This window comes from Thamnophis sirtalis, unplaced genomic scaffold (assembly GCF_051295495.1).
Source record: "Thamnophis sirtalis isolate CommonGarterSnake01/CBP01778 unplaced genomic scaffold, rThaSir2_p1.2 scaffold_14, whole genome shotgun sequence".
Taxonomy (NCBI): domain Eukaryota; kingdom Metazoa; phylum Chordata; class Lepidosauria; order Squamata; family Natricidae; genus Thamnophis; species Thamnophis sirtalis.
In genome coordinates, this window is record NW_028261394.1 from 8,827,118 (window position 1) to 8,847,667 (window position 20,550).

The following is a 20,550-nucleotide window of genomic DNA, read 5'->3' on the forward strand; positions in this document are numbered from 1 at the left end:
TCCCTTCCCACCAAAGGTGGTTCCTGTTTTTCTACTTGCATTTTTTACGTGCTTTCGAGCTGCTAGGTTGGCAGAAGCTGGGACAAGTCACGGGAGCTCACTCCGTTACATGGTGATAGGGATTTGAACTGTCGAACTGGCAACCTTTCTGATTGACAAGCTCAGCATCTTAGCCACTGAACCACCATGTCCCTTGACCTAAGCCAAACTAAACTAACCTAAACTAAAAACTGAAAACTGAAAACTAAAAACACTAAAAACTAAAAACACTAAAAACTAAAAACAGTAAAATCTAAAAACTACTAAATACTAAAAACAACTAAAAACAACTAAAAACAACTAAAAACGCTAAAAACTAAAAACATTAAAAACTACTAAAAACTACTAAAAACAACTAAAAACAACTAAAAACAATTAAAACAACTAAAAACAACTAAAACAACTAAAACAATTAAAAACAACTAAAAACAACTAAAAACAACTAAAAACAACTAAAAACAACTAAAAACAACTAAAAACAATTAAAAACAACTAAAAACAACTAAAAACTAAAAACCACAACCAACCCATGGGTTTAGTTTGGGCCAATTCTGGCATCTTTGCAAAAAAAAAAAAATAATAGTTGAAACTGAGTTCTTCTGTAGGACCTTTGGAAGTAGAAGAAGCTCAATGGTTGGGTGGGCCCTCCTGACTTTGGTTCAAGTCTTCCTTGCTTTAATACAGGTAATCCTCATGTTACGACCACAATTGGGCCTAAAATCTATGTTCCCAAGTGAAACACTTGTTAAGCGAGTTTTACGGCTTTGCTTGCCGCCGTTGTTAAGCGAACTGTTGCCTTTTTTTTAAAGTTAGCAACAGGGTTGTTAAGTGAATCCGGCTTCCCCAGTTGACTGGGCTTGTCACAAAAGGGGAGCAGGGGACCCAGAAACTGTCATAACTATGAAACCGTTGCCAAGCAGCTGAATTTTGATCAAGGGACTATGGGGATGCTGCAACGGTTGTCGGTATGAAAAACGGGCGTAAGTCGTGTTTTTCAGTGCCGTTGTAACTTTCAACGGTCACTAAATGAAGAGTTGTAAGTAGAGGACTACCTATGTTTTGATTCTTGCGTTGGACGGTGTTGCTCTTAATACTGTGCTGTTTTCAATGGGTGTTTCATGAAGATAAATGACCAGGAGCTACAGTATATGTTGTTCGTGATAGATCAACGAAATAAATAAACAAATTGGCTTTATTATATTCTTGTTTTCCCCCTTATTTTGGGTTGGATTGCTTTGTTTTCCCTTGTCTCCTGTTTTTTCTCGTACGCCGACAAGATACAATTATTTGGAATTAAACAGAAAAACAGCATCAATATTGATGACATCAACGGAGTCATTTGCACAACCCATTCAATCACTACTGACAGAACCACAGAAGATCCAGGATAAGAGGCCGTATGGCTCGGCAAACCGGTTGCTAGGAGACCAGAGGGGTTGCTAGGGAACCATTGCTCAGGTTATCAAAGGATGGGCCTCCTCAACTCCAGGTTGCTTGTGGCCCTTGGAGTCCCATTTTTTTATTTTTTTATTTTTTTGCAATTCTTGGAATGTCCCCGGATTCCTATGGGGACAAGTCAATGGTAGAGCAGGCCAACATTTTGAGGCAGATGAACATAATGGAAACCCCAGTTTAACTTCTAAAGAGATTTTAAATAATGCTGATGTCCCAAAATGCCTCACATCCTTTTGGCTTTTGGTCACCACGCTATAAAAAAGATGTTTGAGGCTCTAGAAAGAGTGCAGAGAAGATCAACTAAGATCTATGAAGAATGGTTGCAGGAACTGGGGATAGCTAGTCTAGTGAAGAGAAGGACCAGTCACAATCGTGTGAGGCCCAGGGTGAAGGGCAGGTCTGTCTCGGGTACAGTTGTTGTGGCCCGCCAGCGGCCAGCACAGCTGGCAGCAGATTCGGACAGTGAGGAGGTTGGGGAGGAACATGGGCCAGTCCTGGAGTCTGGGGAAGGCTCTGATGAGGGCTCTGTGTGGGAGGCAGAGTCTGGCCCGAGGCCATCTGGCAGTGATCAGGTGCCTACTGAGCTAGACAGCAATGAGGCAGAGGAACATCTGGAGCCTGTTCCCAGTGTGCGCATGCGCAGAGCTGCCAGAAGAAAAGAACACCTCAGAAATCAGGGTAGACTTGGGAGTAAAGTCACAGGTGATGGTGAATGTTCCCTCCCATAGGAAATAAAAGAGGAGCAAAAGGGGAGTGGGCTTTTGCAGGAAACAATGTGTTCATTTGGTCGTTAGATTTGTTTCAGGAGTGTGAAGATCTGTCCGTGAATCCCAGAGACTCTGTGCCCAAGTCTTTCCTTGCACAGCGCCTCATTTGGAAAATATTGACATGGCAGCTTTCCAAGATAGATAAGGTCTGTGGTCATAAATACTCCTTTGAAAGACTGTTTGCCAGGCCTTGGCTGAATGTGGAAGAGAGGAATTCACATTCGTTTAATAAAAGGGGTTTTGTCGGGACCAGGACTCTGCCTCGTGCGTTTTGGGGAAGTCTAGCTCAGAACAGGTGGGGAATGTAACTCAGTAGCATGTGAAGTACCAGAGATGGCCTACTACGGAAATCAGAGAACTGTCCCATGCTCCAGTTTCTCTATCCCAATGGGCAGCATCATTCCAAGACTTCCTGAACTCTTTTCAGGTGGAGATGCTGGAGTTCAGCCAGCACGGACTTGGAGATGTCCCCGTTTTTCTGCTTCTAAGAAGTATTTCTCAGAATCATCGGCTGGACACCTCCTTGTTTCCCTCCCTCCTCATTTCGAGGGCATGGAGGAGCAGAAAGGAAGTAAGCAACTTGGTTGACCTACATCTTAAGGACACTGTTGCGCCCTGTTTAAATTCCTCTAGAATAAACAAGACGGATGGTTTTCCCCGGCCAGCAGATTTACGGTGCCAAACAGAAAACCGCCTGATCTCTGGAGCATAACTAATTCGTAGATGCATCTTCTGATGGTCCCAAGCAACACCCATGACTTGCCTATTATGGGGGGGTATGACCTTTCCTTGAAGATATACCATCCACAGGCCCGCCATCAGACTCTATTAAGCCCAAATGGAGGATGTTCAAGGATGTTCCATCCCTCAGTAGCCTACGAACTGCTTTATGTCTCTGCTAGCTAATATACTATTGATCGTTAGACTGTGTTCTCTAGGCACTGTATTAATATAAGACAGTTTGTTCACCTAGCCCAGGGGTCAACTCTGGAGCCGCATGTGGCTCTTTCGTCCCTCTGCTGCGGCTCCCTGTTGCCAGTCGGCTCCACAATTGATAGGATTTCCAGTTAGGACAGGTAGAGGAAAAAGGATGCCACACTAGGAGGAGACTCTATGGTGGGGGAACCAGACTTCCGATCAGCTCCAGAATTGAATGGGGGGGGGGGGCTTCCGGTTAGGACCTTTGTGGCTCTTTGAGGGTTTAAGGTTGCCGACCCCTAACCTAGCCCAATCGGAGGGCATGCAATTGCAGAGTTGGAGAGGGATACTAAATTTAAGAAGCAAAATAGGTGCCTTAAGTCCCTGCCAAGTTTAAGATACCTAGTAGGCTCCATCAACCTGAGAGCATCCCTAATTGTTACTGTTTGAACCTGGTTTCTCTGCCATTTTCACTGAAACCCATCCTGACCCCACCTTTGGGGCAACCATGACCTGGATGACTGAGAATCTCTACAGACTTTTAGCTACACAATTTGGGATGAACACCCTTGGAATGGTGTGGGAGGAGGAATGGATTTCCAGAGGGGGGAAAATTGCAGACTACAGGAACCAGGAGCACTAACTCAGGTGACCCTGAGGACAGAGATAAACCTCCAAGTCCTTGACTGACCCTCTACAAGGATGCAAATTGTTAGGGTTGAACGTCTAGGTAATTCAGTGCTCCAATAACATATAATCAGTCCGGTACACAAAGTTTGCTTACAGTTGCAAAACTTACAATAGCTCACGGCACTCAGATCAGATCAGCCCAGCATCTAACGAAACAGAGAGAGAGCTAACAGACACTCTGGCTCCCTCTTATGGCCATCGAGGAAAACAGCAACCAATCACATTTTACAGTATGATTTAAGGAAACAGCTACAACATTGTTATATGTTTTATATATTGCCAACCCAACAGTTAGAATTATATTCCTAACACAAATGACTAGCTATCTGCAAGGAGTATCAACCCTTCCATTCCCCACCATCCAGTCAGAGCTGAAGAAGCTTCTTGGATGAGAAGCAAAACACCTTCAAAAGAAAAAACAAGAAAGTCCAGGTGCCTCCTGAAAGAAGCACCTGTATTGTTTGCAACCAGTCAGCAGACAACCGGCTGTCTTACCTGATAGGATAGTCCGCAGCACTGAGGTTAATGAAGAAGTCCCACGGCCAGTCCTTCATCTCCAAGAGCTCCTTCATGCTCTGGAGATAGGTGGATAGAAGACTGGCTCCTCCCCAGATGGTAGCCATGCGCCAGGACGTGACCCTCACATTCGGATACTGGCTTGCAAATTGGAGCACTTGCCGGTGTAAATAATTGGAGCGCTTTATGGGGACAGAAAACATTCAGTGAGAGGCAGTGACATCCTATGCGCCCACAGCTTTCTCGCTTCAATGTTTATTTTATTCGAAAGATTAGAAAGAGCCGCGGTGGTGCGGTGGTTAGAGTGCAGTACTGCAGGCTCCTTTCGGCTGACTGCAATTTGGCAGTTCGAATCTCACCAGGCTCACTAGCCTGATTTGCTAACAAGCCATTCTGCTATGAGCTGTGGTGGCACAGCAGTTAGAATGCAGCATTGCAGGCTGACGCTGCCCACTGCCAGGAGTTCGATCCTGAGTGACTCAAGGTTGATTCTGCTTTCCATCCGTCTGAGGTGGGTAAAATGAGGGCCCAGATTGTTGGGGGGGGGATATGCTGACTCTCAACTGCTTAGAGCGGACTGTAAAGCGGTATATAAGTCTAAGTGCTATTGTAAAGCGGTATATAAGTCTAAGTGCTATTGTTATTCCTTTTCTCTCTCCTTCCTTCCTTCCTTCCTTCCTTCCTTCCTTCCTTCCTTCCTTCCTTCCTTCCTTCCTGTCTTTCACTCTCAATATCCTTCCTCCCTCCCTCCCTCCCTTCCATGGTTCGCAATAGTAGGAATGCAGCATTGCAGACTCTGCCCACTGCCAGGAGTTTCATCCTGACTGCCTTAAGGTTGACTCAGCCATCCGTCCTTCCAAGGTGGGTCAAATGAGGACCCAGATTGTTGGGAGCAGGAGGCTGACTCTATAAACTGCCTAGAGAGGGCTGTAAAGGACTGTGAAGCAGTATGTAAGTCTGTATTACTTGTGAAGGAAGGAAGGAAGGAAGGAAGGAAGGAAGGAAGGAAGGAAGGAAGGAAGGAAGGAAGGAAGGAAGGAAGGAAGCCATTCTGGCACAGTGGTTAGAATATAGCATTTCAAGCTGACTCTGCCCACTGCCAGGAGTTTGATCCTGATTGGCTCATGATTGACTTAGTAAGTGACTCTTAAGTCATTTTTTCAGTCCCATTGTAACTTCGAACCAGAGGTAGTATTCAGTCAGTTCTGAGAGGTTCTGGAGAACCGGTAGCAGAAATTTTGAGTAGTTCGGAGAACCGGCAAATACGTAGGCTGGCCCCGCCCCTGCTGCCTCCCAGCCGATCTTCTTTTGTTGCCCTGAACGGGAGAACGGAGCTGGAAAGCAGGTTCGTGGGGTGGGGAGGGAATGGGGATTCTGGAGTGTCCTTCCCCTGCCATGCCCACAAAGCCACACCCACAGAACTGGTAGTAAAAAATTTTGAATCCCACCCCCTGCTTCGAACAGTCACTCAAGGAACTGTTGTAAGTCAACATTTAATACCGCAAAAGAGAAGAAGCACAAAGCAATGAGATAATGCGCTGGGGAACTGCAGAAGTGGCGCTACGTTACCTTGTCCACGTGGATGTAATAAAAATGCTCCTGATGATATATAGCCTTGAACATGCGCATCAGCTGGCGGGAAGCTCTGCCGTGGACGACCAGGACAAACGCAATCCGGACTGGGTCGGCTGGCATGTATTCTATGGAGTCCTCATCCCACTGGAGGTTGTTATTGGCTTTCCCTGTTTGGGGGAAAAAAACCATCATCAGGGCACTCGGCATACCTTAAGGGAGGAGCTTAAGTCTCCGTTTCGGCAGTTGGATAAGAGATGAAAGTTGGTAAGTGAAGTCCACCGAAAACCCTTCCAGAACTTTTGAGAGATTCCAACTCCCAGATTTTTTAAACCAGTAGGACTAAGAATGGGAGGGTCTCAGTTGGTGAAAGAGTGCTAGAGAACCAAATCCAATATAATGATCTTCCAGTTATATGGAGCCCGGTGAGTATTGGTGGTTTTCTTGTTTGGTAATAAACCAAACTTGTTACCATCAGTGCTAGAAGGGAATGGGATATGAGGAGTGGAAAGGAGAGGAGGAGGAGGAGGAGGAGGAAGAGGAGGAGGAGGAGGAGGAGGAAGAAGTAGTAGTAGTAATAGTAGTAGTAGTAGTAGTAGTGGAAGAAGAAGAAGAAGAAGAAGAGGAGGAGGAGGAAGAAGGAGAAGAAGAGGAAGAGGATGAAGAAGAAGAAGAGGAAGAAGGAGAAGAAGGAGAAGGAGAAGAAGAGGAAGGAGAAGGAGAAGGAGGAGGAGGAGAAGAAAAGTAGTAGTAGTGAAAGAAGAGGAAGAAGAGGAAGAAGGAGAAGAAGGAGAAGAAGAGGAAGAGGATGAAGAAGAAGAAGAAGAGGAAGAAGGAGAAGAAGAGGAAGAGGAAGGAGAAGGAGAAGAAGAAAAGAAGAAGTAGTAGTAGTAGTGGAAGAAGAAGAGGAAGAAGAAGAAGAAGAGGAAGAAGAAGGAGAAGAAGAGGAAGAGGATGAAGAAGAAGAAGAGGAAGAAGGAAAAGAAGGAGAAGGAGAAGAAGAGGAAGGAGAAGGAGAAGGAGGAGGAGGAGGAGGAGGAGGAGGAGAAGAAAAGTAGTAGTAGTGAAAGAAGAAGAAGAAGAGGAAGAAGGAGAAGAAGGAGAAGAAGAGGAAGAAGAGGAAGAAGAAGAAGAAGAGGAAGGAGAAGAAGAGGAAGAGGAAGGAGAAGGAGAAGGAGAAGAAGAAGAAGAAGAAGAAAAGAAGTAGTAGTAGTAGTAGTGGAAGAAGAAGAGGAAGAAGAAGAAGAAGAGGAAGAAGAAGGAGAAGAGGAAGGAGAAGGAGAAGAAGAGGAAGAAGAAGAAGAGGAAGAAGAGGAAGAAGAGGAAGAAGAAGAAAAGAAGAAGAAGAAGGAGAAGGAGAAGGAGAAGAAGCAGCAGCAGCTTTGCTACTCATCTTCCCTGCACAATTATGGGCATTCCTCCTCATGCAACCACAAGCTTTCTGTTGCTAAATGAGACAGTTGTTAAGAACTATGAATTCCTTGGTGCTCTCTGAGATTGGCTGTTTTCTTGCAGACATTTTATTACCCAGATGGGTAACCTCATCAATGTAGAAGGGAGTGGGGTTTATGGAGAGGAGGAGAATGAGGAGGAGGGGGAGGGGGGGACACAGGACGACAGTTATGGTGTGCTTGATGCTCTCTGAGGTTGGCTGTTTTCTTGAAGACATTTTATTACCCAGTTGGGTAACCTCATCAATGCTAAAAGTGAATGGGGTTTATGGAGAGGAGGAGGAGGAGGAGGAGGAGGAGGAGGAGGAGGAGGAGGAGGAGGAGGAGGAGGAGGAGGAGGAGGAGGACGACGACGACGACTGTGGAATCATGGTGCTCTCTGAGCTTGGATGTTTTCTTACAGACGCTTCGTTACCCAAGTAGGTAACATCATCAGTGCTAGTAGGGCATGGGGTTTGCAGATGATGTTATCTAGTTGGGTTAATGAAACATCTGCAAGAAAACTCTCCAAACTCAGAGAGCACCGGGGACTCCACAGTTCAATCCTGAAGTACAAAGTTTCTCTTCTCCAGATATATGGTGTCTCAACACCCAGGGATCACACTGACCACAAATGCTGAAAGGTCACTCCAGGACACTGGAAGGGGAAAGACCAAGCTAAATTGACATTCTCGAGGGAAAAAAAATATTTAGTTTAGAAGGACCGTACAAGGCTTATCTGCAAAGGTTTCTTGACCTTGGATGCTTTAAAAAAAATGAAATTGTGTAGAAGCGAAAGAATGGAGCAAAATGAAAAACTAAAGTTTGGTGAAATTCTGCAGAAATAGAAAAATAGAAAATAGAAGGGAAACAGGGCTTGGTTGAAATGCTAGCTTTCTGAGAAAACACATTATAAAATATTTAATATTAATGCCTACCATTTAGCTGGTAGATATTAATATAAAATATTTTATAATTTATATTATAAATGTATTAATTTATATTATAAACATATTAATGTCTAGCAGCTAAATATTGGGTCGTGGTGGCTCAGTGGCTAAGAGGCTGAGTTGTTGATCAGAAAGCTCGGCAGTTCAGCGGTTCGAATCCCTAGCACCGCGTAATGGAGTGAGCTCCCGTTACTTGTCCCAGCTTCTGCCCATCTTGCAGTTCAAAAGCATGTCAAGTAGAAAAATAGGGACCACCTTTGGTGGGAAGGGAACAGCGTTCCGTGCGCCTTTGGCGTTGAGTCATGCCGGCCACATGACCACAGAGATGTGTTCAAACAGCGCTGGCTCTTCGGTTTTGAAACAGAGATGAGTACCGCCCCCTAGAGTCGGGAATGACTAGCACTTATGTGTGAGGGGAACCTTTACCTTATATATATATATTCTTGCAATTTAGTCTTGTTGAGATCGTGGAGTCATTATTTTTTTAAAGCAAACACTGACCTCAGCGTTCTGTAACAAATAATTTATGACTGTATCTTTATAATTTAAGATTATACATGGAAAATTCCTTTACCTCAAGTAACTCCTAGAATTTCAGCAATAGTACATGGTGAAAGGGGGGCGGAATGTGCAATGAAAATGCCAGAGAATTTTAACTTCTGAAAGAGAAATACCATATATATTTACTGTAATGAATATTAAGTTCTATCATAGATAGACATTCCATTTCTTCCATAAAAATTCATATCCCTGATTATCCTAATGCTATTTTATTTTTTTAAGGAAATCCAACAATCCAACATATGTGCTAGTCGTTCCCGACTCTAGAGGGCGGTGCTCATCTCAGTTTCAAAGCCGAAGAGCCAGCGCTGTCCAAAAATGTCTCCCTGGTCATGTGGCCAGCATGCCAAATGCCGAAGGGGCACAGAATGCAGTCACCAAAGGTGGTACTTGCATTTTTACATGCTTTCGAAATGCTAGGTTGGCAGAAGCTGGGACGAGTAACAGGAGCGGTGCTAGGGATTCGAACCGCTTAACTGCCAACTTTCTGATCCAACAATACAATGACCTAAACAGATTTTTTTTATTCCTAGTATTAAACAATTATTTGCTGATTTACGGCAAATAAATCAAGATCATAGTTTCAAATCTACCTGAGCAGTGGTGGGATTCAATTTTTTTAACTACCAGTACTGTGGGCGTGGCTTGGTGGGTGTGGCTTGGTGGGTGTGGCTTGGTGGGTGTGGCTTGGTGGGCATGGCAGGGGAAGGTTACTGCAAAATCCCCATTCCCTCCTGATCAGCTGGGAGGCAGAGAATAGATGGGGCGGGGCCAGCCAGAGGTGGTACTTGCCAGTTCTCCGAACTACTCAAAATTTCCGCTACCGGTTCTCCAGAACTGGTTAGAACTTGCTGAATCCTACTTTTGCTTCTGACCTAACAGGATGTAAAGCTTTATGTCGAATGTTGACTCATGAGCCAATGAACTGTGCGCTGATGATGGGAAGAAGTTAAAAATAGGAGGAACGAAATCAAAGAAATTGCTACTTCTCCCTCATAAATTATTCTTTGGGCTTATATTTCTCCCCTAATGCTTTTATACCGAACTCCCTGGAGGTTTACTCATACAGAGAGAATAAAAATGAAGACTAATCCCCCCCCCCGCTTCTCTTGTATAACATGTTCTGCTATCAATCCCAGGAGAGCTGTGATTTCAAATGATGGGCAAAATAATTGTCATTTTGTGTTTTTCTGCCACAGAAGCAATCCGTGCTCTATTTTCAGCTATGCAGATTTTTGTCACATATTCTTTTTAGATTTTCAAACAGGATCCTGACACCGAATTCCAATATTTCAGCTAACGAAGAAGTTTTAGAAAAGAGGTTTCCACAGACAATTATTATGGGTAGTCCTTGACTTATGACCACGATTGAGCCAAAAATTCCGGTTGCTATGTGTTCTGACCGAGGCTTTCCAAGAGCATGAAGCATGAAGCAAACTCCTGGTCCCGACAAAACCCCCTTTTATTAATTGACTGTGAATTCTGCTCATTCACGCCCAGCAAAGTCTTTCAAGGGAGGATTTACAGTCACCGACCTTATCTGGCTTGGAGAGCTGCCAGGCTGAGTTTTGCAAGGAGCCTCGGAGAGTCACGAACCAATTAAGCGAACTAATGGTCTCCTGCAAACTCCACTCCCCTTTTGCTCCTCTTTTATTTCCACTGGGAGGGGCCATTCACTGTCCACCTATGGCCTTCCTCCCAAGCCGCTGTTCTTTAGCTGTTCCCTTCGTCTGGCAACTCTATGCAAGCACACACTGGGAACAGGCTCCAGCTGTTCCTCTGCCTCACTGCTGTCTGGCTCTGAAGGCAGCTGATAGCTGGCATACTGCTCTCGCCCCATCTCTGCCTCCAACATTGAGCCCTCATCAGATTCCAGGACTGGCCCAGGTTCCTCCCCAACCTCCTCACTGTCTGAATCTGATGCCAGCTCCACTGGCCACTGGCGGGTCAAAACACTAAATCAGACATTTGTTAAATGGGTTTTGTCCCACTTTACGATCTTGCCACAGTTGTTAAGTGAATCACTGCAGTTATTAAGTGAGTAACACCGTTGTTGTGCGAATCTGATTTCCCCATTGACTTTGCTTGTCAGGAGGTCGCAAAAGACCACGTGACTTCGGGATACGGCAACCGTCATAAATACAGGCCGGTTGCCAAGCATCTGATGGTTGCAAGGGTGAAAAATGATCATTTTTTTCAGGGCCATTGTCACTAAATGAACTGTTGCAAGTTGAGGACTACCTGTACAAGCAGACCCATGTAAAAGGATGAGAAGATATTCAAGTAACTGTGAACGAAACAGAAAGCATGAAAATTATTGGGTAATTCCTGTTTTGCTAAGTGACTCGTTTTCCCTTAAACGAAGCATATTCGAGGCATTGAAACAATCCATCACTGTTTACAGCTCCAATATTAGTTTATTATTCTTAGCAATCTGTTCCAAGGGGAAAAACTGGGAAAAAATGACAAGAAGATAACATTTTTCACATTAAAACAGGAAGGGGGAAAAAAATAGCTGAGTATCATTCTGTCCGATTAAATAACTCTGAAGTGCTCATAAGAGGCGAAAGGGGAATTACAGCAGTATATGCGATAACAGATTTGTTTTTCTTAAGTAGCAACCTTCATACAACATCAATATTCCATAAGAAGATGCTGTGAAGCTCGAGAATTCCAGCTCCAGCAGAAATTGTGACTTTTCATCATCAAAAATACCAAATAAGTAAAAAAATAAAATAAACATATATATTTTTTTAAAAATCCAAGGACTTTTGTTGCAAGACTCTAAGGTAAATGTTCCCCTTGCACTTATGTGCTAATCGTTCCTGACTCTAGGGGGCGCTGCTCAACTCTGTTTCAAAGCCGAAGAGCCAGCACTGTCCGAAGACGTCTCCGTGGTCATGTGGCCGGCATGACTCAACGCCGAAGGTACACAGAACGCTGTTCCCTTCCCACCAAAGGTGGTTCCTATTTTTCTACTTGCATTTTTTACGTGCTTTCAAACTGCTAGGTTGGCAGAAGCTGGGACAAGTCACAGGAGCTCACTCCGTTACGCGGCGCTAGGGATTCAAACCGCTGAACTGCCGACCTTTCTGATCGACAATCTCAGCGTCTTAGCCACTGAGCCACCACGTCCCCTGCAATGCTCTACTGTATGCTAATTAGCCAGATTCACATAACAACGGTGTTACTAACTTAATAACTGCAGGGATTCACTTAACAACAGCGGCAAGAAAGATCGTAAAGTGGGACAAAGCTCATTTAACAAGTGCCTGACTTAGCGACAGGAATTTTGGGGTCAGTTGTGGTTATAAGTCGAGGACTACCTGTCATAAAATAATAGGATTTTCATTTGTCCATGGTAAACTCTTTTCTAATTGATAGTCCAACTGTTGGAATTTGGTTTCAGGATCATGTTTGAAAATCTAAAGTTAACCCAGAGAATATAAGATAGAAATATGCACAGCTGAAAATAAGAGCACCTAGATACACTGCTTCTGTGTTGGAAAAACACAAAATGAGGTTTATTTTAGACTGTTTCCCTGAAAATAAGACCTTCCAGGATAATAAGCCCAATCGGGCTTTTGAACGCATGCGCTGAAATAAGCCCTCCCCCCAAAATAAGCCCTCCCTGAAAATACTGCAACACAGCAGCAGCCATGAGGTGACCATGCTCACCGTCTCCTGCACCTCAAAAATAATAAGACCTCCCCGAAAATAAGGCTTAGTGCTTATTTCGGTTTGTGTGTGTGTGTCAAAAGAAGATAAGACCCTGTCTTATTTTTAGGGAAACATGGAATCTACACTGTTTCTGTGTCAGAAAAACACAAAACGACAATTGTTTAGCCCATCATTTGAAACCACACAAACCTACTAAATTATATTCATTAAGGTTTGTTCTGGGTGCAAGTATTTCACCAAGAGGTTGGATGACCAAAATAAACATGTTTTCAGAAACATTGGACGGAGGAAAGAGAAACGGATGTTTTATTATGTCTGCTAGCAATATCAGCAGTTATATGACTGAGCTCTTTGGCATTGTTGAATGGCTTCCTTTCCAAGTGACTAATTTTGAGGGCAGTGAACGTTCAGATTAGTCTGGGAAATCTTTCTCGCAGAGGAGAAGAGTCACATGGTGTCTATAAATGCCCGTGAAGGTCTTGGGTTGGGGTTGCTCTGACCCAGACTTCCTTAAAAAGCAAGAAGCAGAGGGACCACAGACTGGTCCTTTGTTGTTTCCAAGACGAGCCTGTGGGCTAGATCTAAGCCCCAGGCCTTGAGTTTGATGCCTACCCTTCCCCCCCAGTTTACATCCACTAAAACTAGCACTCCTGCGAGTCCCTTGGACTGCAAGGTGATCCAAATGGTCAGTCCTAGAGGAGATCAACCCTGACTGCTCTTAAGAGCCAAGGTGGCGCAGTGGTTAAATGCAGCACTGCAGGCTACTGCTAGATCAGCAGGTCAGCGGTTCAAATCTCACCGGCTCAGGGTTGACTCAGCCTTCCATCCTTCCGAGGTGGGTAAAATGAGGACCCAGATTGTTGGGGGCAATATGCTGACTCTCTGTAAACCGCTTAGAGAGGCCTGAAAGGCCTATGAAGCGGTATATGTCTACTGCTATTGCTATTGCTATTGCTATCTTGAGAAGGCCAGATCCTGAAGAGGAAACTCAAAGACTTTGACCACCTGATGAGAAGGAAGAAGGACCCCCTGGAGAAGAGCCTCATGCTGAGAAAGATTGAGGGCAAAAGAAGAAGGACTGCAAGGCCATCCAACCAGTCAGTCCTAGAGGAGATCAACCCTGACTGCTCTTGAGAAGGCCAGATCCTGAAGAGGAAACTCAAAGACTTTGGTCACTTAATAAGAAGGAAGAAGGACTCATTGGAGAAGAGCCTCATGCTGGGAACGATAGAGGGCAAAAGAAGAAGGACTGCAAGGCCATCCAACCGGTCCGTCCTAGAGGAGATCAACCCTGATTGCCCTTTAGAAGGCCAGATCCTGAAGAGGAAACTCAAAGACTTTGGCCACCTAATGAGAAGGAAGAAGGACTCCCTGGAGAAGAGCCTCATGCTGAGAAAGATTGAGGGCAAAAGAAGAAGGACTGCAAGGCCATCCAACCAGTCAGTCCTAGAGGAGATCAACCCTGACTGCTCTTGAGAAGGCCAGATCCTGAAGAGGAAACTCAAAGACTTTGGCCACCTAATGAGAAGGAAGAAGGACTCCCTGGAGAAGAGCCTCATGCTGGGAATGATGGAGGGCAAAAGAAGAAGGGGACGACAGAAATGAGGGGGCTGGATGGAGTCACTGAAGCAGTCGGTGTGAGCTTCAATGGACTCCAGAGGATGATAGAGGACAGGAAAGCCTGGAGGAACATGGTCCATGGGATCACGATGGGTTGGACACGACTTCACAACTAACAACAGCAACAAAGCATTGGTGACTTCTCACCAATTCCCTACTCAAAACTTCCTCTTCCTGATCTTCACCAACGCCCAGATCAGTTCTGCCTTTGTTCCCAGCCAACATCATGAGACTTCAGCTGACGGCAGCTTTCATGCCCGGGATGGGCTCCGCTCGTATAAAATAAAATGCATTTGCCAGCAAGAGGCAAGGACGGATCTCCTCAAAATGCTTGTTGGGTTAATTTAAGCTTGATGCAATTGACCGAAATAAATCAATTCCCTTGAATGCAACAAGGGCTATTGACGTGACCTCTGTATTGTCCCCCGCCTCCCACACTGGATGATGAACTAACAATATAATCGCACAAAGTTGGTGAAAATCAGCAGGGAAAAACAATGGCTTTTAGGAGGGTTTATTTTATTAGCACATAGAAGCCTGAGAAAACAGTCTGTCATATGTCATAAAAAGACTTGCCCCAACTTGCAAATCTACAGATGTGCCACGATTAACTCTGTTCCAAACTCTGCATTGGAATTTTTCTCTCTTGATGAAAGGAGTTTCTGTTCTTTTACTGATCCTTGGGGGTGTTAAAAATGGTGAAGGAAGGAAAAGCAATTGTTTCTGGGGTCTCCAGGAAGCTACCGATCTCATGAGAACCAACTATATCATGCACAAAATGCACAGGTACAGTATAGGTGCTAACTCGCTCAATAGCAGGAACTGTGAGAGGGATCGTGGAGTCCTAGTGGACAACCATTTAAATCTGAGCCAGCCGTGTGCAGCAGCTGCCAAAAAAGCCAACACAGTTCTAGGCTGCATCAACAGACGGATAAAATCGAGATCACGTAAAGGGTTAATACCGCTTTATAAGGCCTTGGTAAGGCCACACTTGGAATACTGCATTCCGTTTTGGGCACCACGATGTAAAAAAGATGTGGAGACTCTAGAACTGTGATGGTGAACCTATGACACGCGTGCCACAGGTGACATGTGGAGCCATATTTGTTGGCCTGTCAGCTTCGGTTTACATGCGTGCACTGGCCAGCTGATTTTTTTACCCCTCCAGAGGCCCAGGGGAGGCCATTTTTGCCCCCCCCAGGCTTCAGGAAAGCCTCTGGAGGCTGGTGAGAGTGAAAAACAGCCCCGTTGGGCCAACTGGAATTTCGTTCCCAAAGTATAAGACACACCTAGTTTTGGGGGAGGAAAACAAGAAAAAAAATCTGCCTCTGCCTCCCAGCAATTTGCCTCCTTGCAGCAAACAGAAAACAGCCTGTTTCAGTTTCAATTTCGGTTTAGCCTAATTAGAACAAGGGGAAAAAAATCTGCCTCTGCTTCCCAGCAATTTGCCTCCTTGCAGCAAACAGCAAACAGCCTGTTTCAGTTTCAATTTCGGTTTAGCCTAATTAGAACAAGGGGAAAAAAATCTGCCTCTGCCTCCCAGCAATTTGCCTCCTTGCAGCAAACAGCAAACAGCCTGTTTCAGTTTCAATTTCGGTTTAGCCTAATTAGAACAAGGGGAAAAAAATCTGCCTCTGCTTCCCAGCAATTTGCCTCCTTGCAGCAAACAGCAAACAGCCTGTTTCAGTTTCAATTTCGGTTTAGCCTAATTAGAACAAGGGGGAAAAAAATCTGCCTCTGCCTCCCAGCAATTTGCCTCCTTGCAGCAAACAGCAAACAGCCTGTTTCAGTTTCAATTTCGGTTTAGCCTAATTAGAACAAGGGGAAAAAAATCTGCCTCTGCCTCCCAGCAATTTGCCTCCTTGCAGCAAACAGCAAACAGCCTGTTTCAGTTTCAATTTCGGTTTAGCCTAATTAGAACAAGGGGAAAAAAAATCTGCCTCTGCCTCCCAGCAATTTGCCTCCTTGCAGCAAACAGCAAACAGCCTGTTTCAGTTTCAATTTCGGTTTAGCCTAATTAGAACAAGGGGAACAAAATCTGCCTCTGCCGCCCAGCAAATTGCCTCCTTGCAGGAAACAGCATGTTTCAATTTTAATTTCAGCACAGCCTGATTAGCACAAGCAGCTGATTGTTTTCAGCCTCCGCACACCATGTTTTCGGCCGCCGTGCGCCCCATTTCCCGTCCGTTCCGGGCGGCGGGGATCAAAATGGGCAAAAAAATGGGGCACACAGAGGTCGAAAACAGGGAACGCGAAGGTGGCAATAGGCAATTGCAATTGCTGCAGCCTGAAACAGCTGATGGTCGGGAGGCCAATCCAACCGACAATCAGCTGCTTGTGCTAATCAAGCTGTGCTGGAGCTGAAACTGAAACAGGCTGTTTGCTGCAAGGAGGCAAATTGCTAGGAGGCAGAGGCCAAAGGGTGTGGGCGGGACTACATTTGGTGTATAAGACGCACCCAAATTCTCACCCTCTTTTTTTGGGGGGGGGGGGGAAGCGCATCTTATACTCCGAAAAATACGGTATTTGGAAACTTCACAAGGCATTTTTATTGGTTATTGGAGCCTGTCACTCCCAAAATAAGAGCCAAGGAGAGCCGAGGTGGCGCAGTGGTTAGAGTGCAGTACTGCAGGCCACTTCAGCTGACTGCTAACTGCAGTTCGGTGGTTCAAATCTCACCGGCTCAGGGTTGACTCAGCCCTCCATCCTTCCGAGGTGGGTAAAATGAGGACCCAGACTGTGGGGGTGATATGCTAACTCTGTAAACTGCTTAGAGAGGGCTGAAAGCCCTATGAAGCGGTATATAAGTCGAACTGCTATTGCTATTGCTATTGCTAAAATGAAGTCCACCATTCCTTATTCCCTGCATCGGCCTCTTCTTCTTATCCTAGGGAGAGATGGGCAGTCTTGAAACATGAAACATAAATAAATAAATTCGCCACCGAGCTGAGCCAGATCTTACCAGTAACTCAGCCTCTGTTTCTGCTTTATTTGCAAACTCCATGGCTAAACCTGGCACATCAGTTACCGTAATAAACAGCTCTGTTGAATGCCCTCTCTAGGCAGCTCCATGGACCATTTATTTTGTCCGTGCCAATAAGTGAAATTAAAAACGAAAGAGGGAAACATTACAAATCGTTAGAGTTTCATCGAACAAAGCTGTGGATCCAGGCTGGTTTTTTTTTGTTTTGTTTTTTTAAACTTTTTGGAGACAGGCAGTTGTTGTTGGTAATTTTAATGACCCTCATTCCTGCTATTAGCATAATTGATTTCAACGGTACAAAGAATTACCGAAAAACCAGCTTGCCACTGTCCACCCAGCCACTCACATTCAATCATTGCTGTCAATCTCCCAGGCAGCATCGTCTGAAGGAAAGCAATATTCATTTTTTTTTTTTTTGCTGGATTCGGAGATAATGCTTTTTTGCCAATTTACAAGTGGATACATTTGTCATGTATTCTTCCTCCCTCCACTCCACTCATGTGCCTGATGATTTTTCCACTCCGTTGTGGTTGCAGAAAGTGAGGAGGTTGGGGAGGAACATGGGCCAGTCCTGGAGTCTGGGGAAGGCTCTGATGAGGGCTCTGCGTCGGAGGCAGAAAGGGGGCCAGGGCCGCCTGACAGTTATCAGCTGCCTTCAGAGTCAGACATCAGTGAGGCAGACGAACAGCTGGAGCCTATTCCCAGAGCTGCCAGATGAAGGGAACAGCTAAAAAACAGGGGTCGACTTGGTAGTAAGGCCACAGGTGGATGATGAATGGCCCCTCCCAGAGGAAATAAAAGAGGAGTGAAAGGGGAGTGGAGTTTGCAGGAGACAATTAGTTTGCTTAATTGGTTTGTGACTCCCTGAGACTCCTTGCCAAGTTTTGCAGATATCGGCCTGGCAGCTCTCCAAGCCAGATAAGGTCTGTGACTGTAAATCCTCTCTTGGAAGACTTTTCTGGATGTGAATGAGCAGAATTCACAATAAATTAATAAAAGGAGCCTTTGTCGGGACAAGGAGTTTGTTCTAGAGCAGGGGTATCAAATTGGATTTCTTTGAGGGCCGGATCAGCATTGTAGTTTCTCCTTTGTGGGCCAGTGGGATGGGGGCCAGGGAGCGGTGGGGGGAGGCGGGACAGATGCCCCCTGCAGCACTTTGCCTGCCAAAATGGTGGGGAGGGGCTTTCTTCAGCCTGGACAGCCTCCTGGAGGCCCTGTGGGGCCTCCGTGCGGCCGATTTTCAGCTGGCAGAGTGCTGCAGGAGGCCACGGAGGCCAAAAACGGGCCCTGTGGGGGCCTCATGGGGACTCTGCATGGCCTGAACTTTGATATGTCGAGGCTGTCCCCCCCCATGGCCCAGAGTTAAGCACCCTGTGGGCCGGATCCGGCCCCGGGGCCATCCCTGTTCTAGAGGGTCTTCTTACAACAAACATACAACCTGATCCAACCACCAGTCCTGGGTATAAATTAAGAGTAAGGAATGAACTGTCGCCTCACCACATCTGGATGAGTACGAGACGTATCTGTCATCCTCAGGACCCTTGCGACAAGCTCGCAATTTCTGTCCTGCAGGCTTTTGCCTAGTTGAAATTCTGGAGTCGCTCGCAATTACTGGAACCGTTTTCATGTTTTACAAATCAATGCCTAATAACTAGGAGATTGGTACCCGCCAGAAACAAAAACACACACACACACACGCACGCACGAACCCACACACACATACACACACACACACACACAAAAACCAACCTGGCATCTCGCTGACGAAGAAAACTATTTTGCCAGACCAATAATCTTAATAGCAAACTCATGTTTTGACATTTCTAATTACCCAAATGCCATCGTTCCTTGGAGACAAAAAAAGGGGGGGAAATAAAAAGAAAAACATCACAATTATTTCTGCGCTTCGCTGGAGTGTTCCATCTCGGCGTGGTTCTCCCCATTGGCTCTTAGGCATCAACTGATAGCAGTCAGAAGCCGTCGGAAGTTCCTCAAGGCAGAAGGAGAACCGATCCCCACATTAAGAAGACACCTGTCGCTACCGCTTTACAGTTCATTAGTTCGGCGCAACCGACCCGCTCAGGATACATCGGAATGAGAACAAAACAGATGGCTGCATGCAAGTATTCGGCCTACAGGGAGTTGTTCTAACCCAGCTCCCCAAACACGACAAAACCCAAAGATTCCTTTAATTAGGAATGCCGGCAGCCCCAGCAAAAAGTTTCTCTCTCAACGCAGGCTAACAAGTCTGTCTATCTAGGAGATGAATAGTTGTCTGCCACATCTATTCATCTCCGCCCCCTGTCTTTTATCTCCAGAAGTAGGGCATGGCTTCGCTAGCAGTGGTGGCTCTTCCTTCCCAAGGACCGGCCCATAGATTTCCACTGCTCTCCTCTCCACTGCCTTCTGTGAATCTATGTGTCAGGCACTGGACCCAGATGTTTCTCCTCTTCCTCATAAGCCACCACCAGACCTGGGAGCAGTTGACTCTCCATCTGAAGGCTGACGGACAGTCCAGGCTCTCTCTCTCTCTCCCCCTCTCCCCCCTCTCTCTTTCTCTCTCTCTTGGGGAGGGAATGGGGATTTTTTATTTGTATTTGTATTTGTATTTTATTATTTGTATGCTGCCCTTCTCTGGGAGGACTCAGAGCGGCAAACAATTCAAGGGGAAAAAAAAAGATTTTGCCGTAACCTTCCCCTGGAATGGGGAGAGAATGGGGGTTTTGCAGTATCCTTCCCCTGGAATGGGGAGAGAATGGAGATTTTGCAGTATTCTTCCCCTGCAACCCTCACCAAGCCACGCCCACGGAACCAGTAGTAAAAAAAAATTGAATTTCACCACTGGTTCTTATCCTTCCAATTTGAGAGTAACCACAAAGTGCTAATCCTAGCTGATATAAAACACCCAGACTCAAAATAAAACAAAACAGAGAAAGCAAGAATATTGATGCAGGGTAACAAACCATGTTCGACAAAAGGAGGAGGAAAAAAAAAGGATTTATTAAGGCAAATGCTACAACTTAAGAGTCAGAGAATAATCAATAACGATTCCATCTCTTGCTCTGGCTTCGTTTACAAGAGAAGTAATAACCCGAGCCATCAATAATTAGGCTTTTCCTTTGTTTTTATCCTTCCCTAACCTCATGTCCATTTGTCAGAAATTCTGTAGGGTCTCCTACTTGAGCAGGGGGTTGGACTAGATGACCTATAAGGTCCCTTCCAACTCTGTTAATCTGAGTTAAGCAGAGAATAGATGGGGGCGTGGCCAGCCAGAGGTGGTGTTTGCCAGTTCTCTGAACTAATCAAAATTTCCGCTACCGGTTTTCCAGAACTGGTCAGTTGCCCTCAGTCAGTTGAAAAGAAGGATT

At 45.4% G+C, this 20,550-nt stretch overlaps 1 protein-coding gene across 1 annotated transcript in view; it reads right to left on the bottom strand.

Annotated features, from left to right (window-relative positions):
• XYLT1 (xylosyltransferase 1) overlaps positions 1-20,550 on the bottom strand; it is a 171,008-nt gene that overhangs the window by 45,839 nt on the left and 104,619 nt on the right. The window contains exons 4-5 of the mRNA XM_087729433.1: positions 5,955-6,127; positions 4,365-4,567 (exon numbers count right to left, since the gene is read on the bottom strand). Coding sequence (XP_087585559.1) covers positions 4,365-4,567; positions 5,955-6,127 — 376 coding nt within the window. The remainder of the gene's footprint in view (positions 1-4,364; positions 4,568-5,954; positions 6,128-20,550) is intronic.